The 2,354-nt window shown below is 40.0% G+C and overlaps 1 protein-coding gene across 1 annotated transcript; it reads right to left on the reverse strand.

The window, feature by feature from the left end:
* Nucleotides 1-450: 450 nt before the first annotated feature.
* On the reverse strand, nucleotides 451-1,578 carry LOC112521803. Its single transcript, XM_025130793.1, has one exon. It carries the CDS (start codon nucleotides 1,576-1,578, stop codon nucleotides 451-453), a length of 1,128 nt encoding a protein of 375 aa, XP_024986561.1.
* Nucleotides 1,579-2,354: the final 776 nt, after the last annotated feature.

The following is a 2,354-nucleotide window of genomic DNA, read 5'->3' on the forward strand; positions in this document are numbered from 1 at the left end:
CCGGTTTATATTATAAAATCTGTTCCACTGAGCCATAGCTCAATCGTTTTTTTTGTTTTATGCGATTGCAGGTATAGGTGACGAGACTCGGGGTGGGTCAGGGAAGTGATATCGAGTAATGATCGATTGATACAACCAAAGATATTGATCTTTATTTTGTAAATCTTTTATTATTGTAAATTTAAAGTTTATGACCATTAGTTGTTCATATTCTGGTTGATGTAATTTATATATGGTGGGTATATTTTAGTTGTTCGATATCTAATCCATTATTGTTTTGTATTTTCTTAATATATATATATATATATATATATCAATCATAGATGTGACAACATCGTCTGTTTTTGGCCACGTGGAAGAGGGGGGGGGGGTTTGCTACATATACCTTGATTTTTTTTTAGAAACAGCAGATTTATTAAGAAACCACCGAGGTTAGCAAGATGCTAGCATTTACAAAAGAGTCGTTAAAGGGCTGATACACCAAACATTCCAATCAAGAGAATTACAAGACTTCGATCTAAGTCTAATCCAATTAAACAAAAAGAGCACAATTTCCTTGTAAATCACCAACGGGTTTTTAACGGGTTTATTGAAGACCAACACATTTTGATTCGTCCAAAGCATCCAAATGAACGCCATGAGAATTACTTCCAAAACCTCCTTAACCTTCTTCCCTTTGAAAGGAAATTGTGCTGCAGAAAAAAATTCCGCCAAATTGGTAGCTTGACAAGGAAAACCCGACCACCAATTCTTTACATACGCACCGATCACCTTTGTAGTCGAACAACCAAACAAGAGATGACCTTCCGTTTCTGGCTGGCTTAGGCAACATGGACAGAGAACTGAGCTCACACGGACACCTCTTAATGAGAGATTATATCTAGTGGGGAGTCTAGACTTTGAAAGACGCCAGATAGGCATATTCACTTTACCGGGCACTAATTTGTTCCACTTCGTTACCCTTCCATCAGATTGTAAAACCCCTTCCTCGATCTTTCCCCGACACGTCTTAACCGAGAAAACCCCGTCCTCGGATAGAGTCCATCGACGAATGCCATTGATATCAACCGACCAGAAATTGTTAACATTCAACCCAACTTTTCGGATGAGAATATCCCACTTAGTAATAGCTCCCCATACACCCGGTTTCTTACAACCGTCACTAAAAATACCCCCTCTGGCACCATGAAACGCCTTTATACAATCTCTCCAGAGACTACCCTCTTCGTTTAGAAACCTTGACCACCACTTAGCAAGAAGACTCCAATTGAGCGTCTTTAAACTACCGATACCAATACCACCTTTAACCATTGAGTTACAAGTAACATTCCACCTAACCCAGATAATTTTCCTACTCTGTCCAGTCCAGCCCCAAATGAATTGGTTCCTAAGGCTTTCAAGGGTGTTAAGCACATTTTCCGGGACTTTAAACAGAGAGAAAAGATAAACTCCCAAACTACCAAGAACCGGTTTACAAAGAATCTTCCTACCACCAAACGATAAAGACTTGGCCTTCCAAGCGGAGAGTTTCTCTTGGAATTTATCCACTAACTTATTCCAGCTACTTCTTCTTCCCATTTGCGCTCCTACTGGAAGACCCAAATATTGGAACGGAATAGAAGAAATCTTACAATTCATTCTTTGAGCAAGCAACTCAACTTCACCGGTGCCCGAGCCAATGCCATATAAACAACTTTTCTACAAGTTGATTTTCAATCCCGATGAAAGATAAAAGCATCTTAGCAAACGAATCAGATTTAGGCCATTCGAAACCGACCATTCACCCATAAATAGAGCATCATCAGCATATTGTAGAATCTCTATTCTAGGGCCACCTCTGGGAAGGGACAACCCATTAAAAACTCTTTTAATACGAGCTTCATACATAACCACCCTAAGAGCCTCCATAGCTATAATAAATAGGAAAGGGGCAAGAGGGTCACCTTGTCGCACACCTTTTTCCATGATAAACTCCTCCGTAGGGCTTCCATTCACCAGAATGGAGACACTAGCATTAGCAAGAATTCCACGTATCCACTTTCTCCAAGTATTACAGAAACCCATTTGCCACATAACCTCGTCTAAAAAGTCCCAGTTCAAATTATCAAATGCCTTCTCAAAATCAGCTTTAAAGATTAACACTTTTCGTTTTGCCTTCCTAGCCCAAGAAATAGTCTCGTTAACGATTAGCGGGCCATCCAGAATGCATCGACCCTTAATAAAAGCCGACTGCTCCTTCCCGATAATCGAATCCAACACCTCTTTTAGTCTATTCGCCAGCAACTTGGAGATAATTTTACACACACAACCAATAAGGTTAATCGGCCTGTAGTCTTTAAACAACAAAGGGTCCT

This window comes from Cynara cardunculus, assembly GCF_001531365.2.
Source record: "Cynara cardunculus var. scolymus isolate 2C chromosome LG 11, CcrdV1, whole genome shotgun sequence".
NCBI classification, from domain to species: Eukaryota; Viridiplantae; Streptophyta; class Magnoliopsida; order Asterales; family Asteraceae; genus Cynara; species Cynara cardunculus.

Excerpts from the sequence above, each read along its gene's own strand:
- LOC112521803 (XM_025130793.1), bottom strand. The coding sequence starts at position 1,578 with ATGGGAAGAAGAAGTAGCTGGAATAAGTTAGTGGATAAATTCCAAGAG.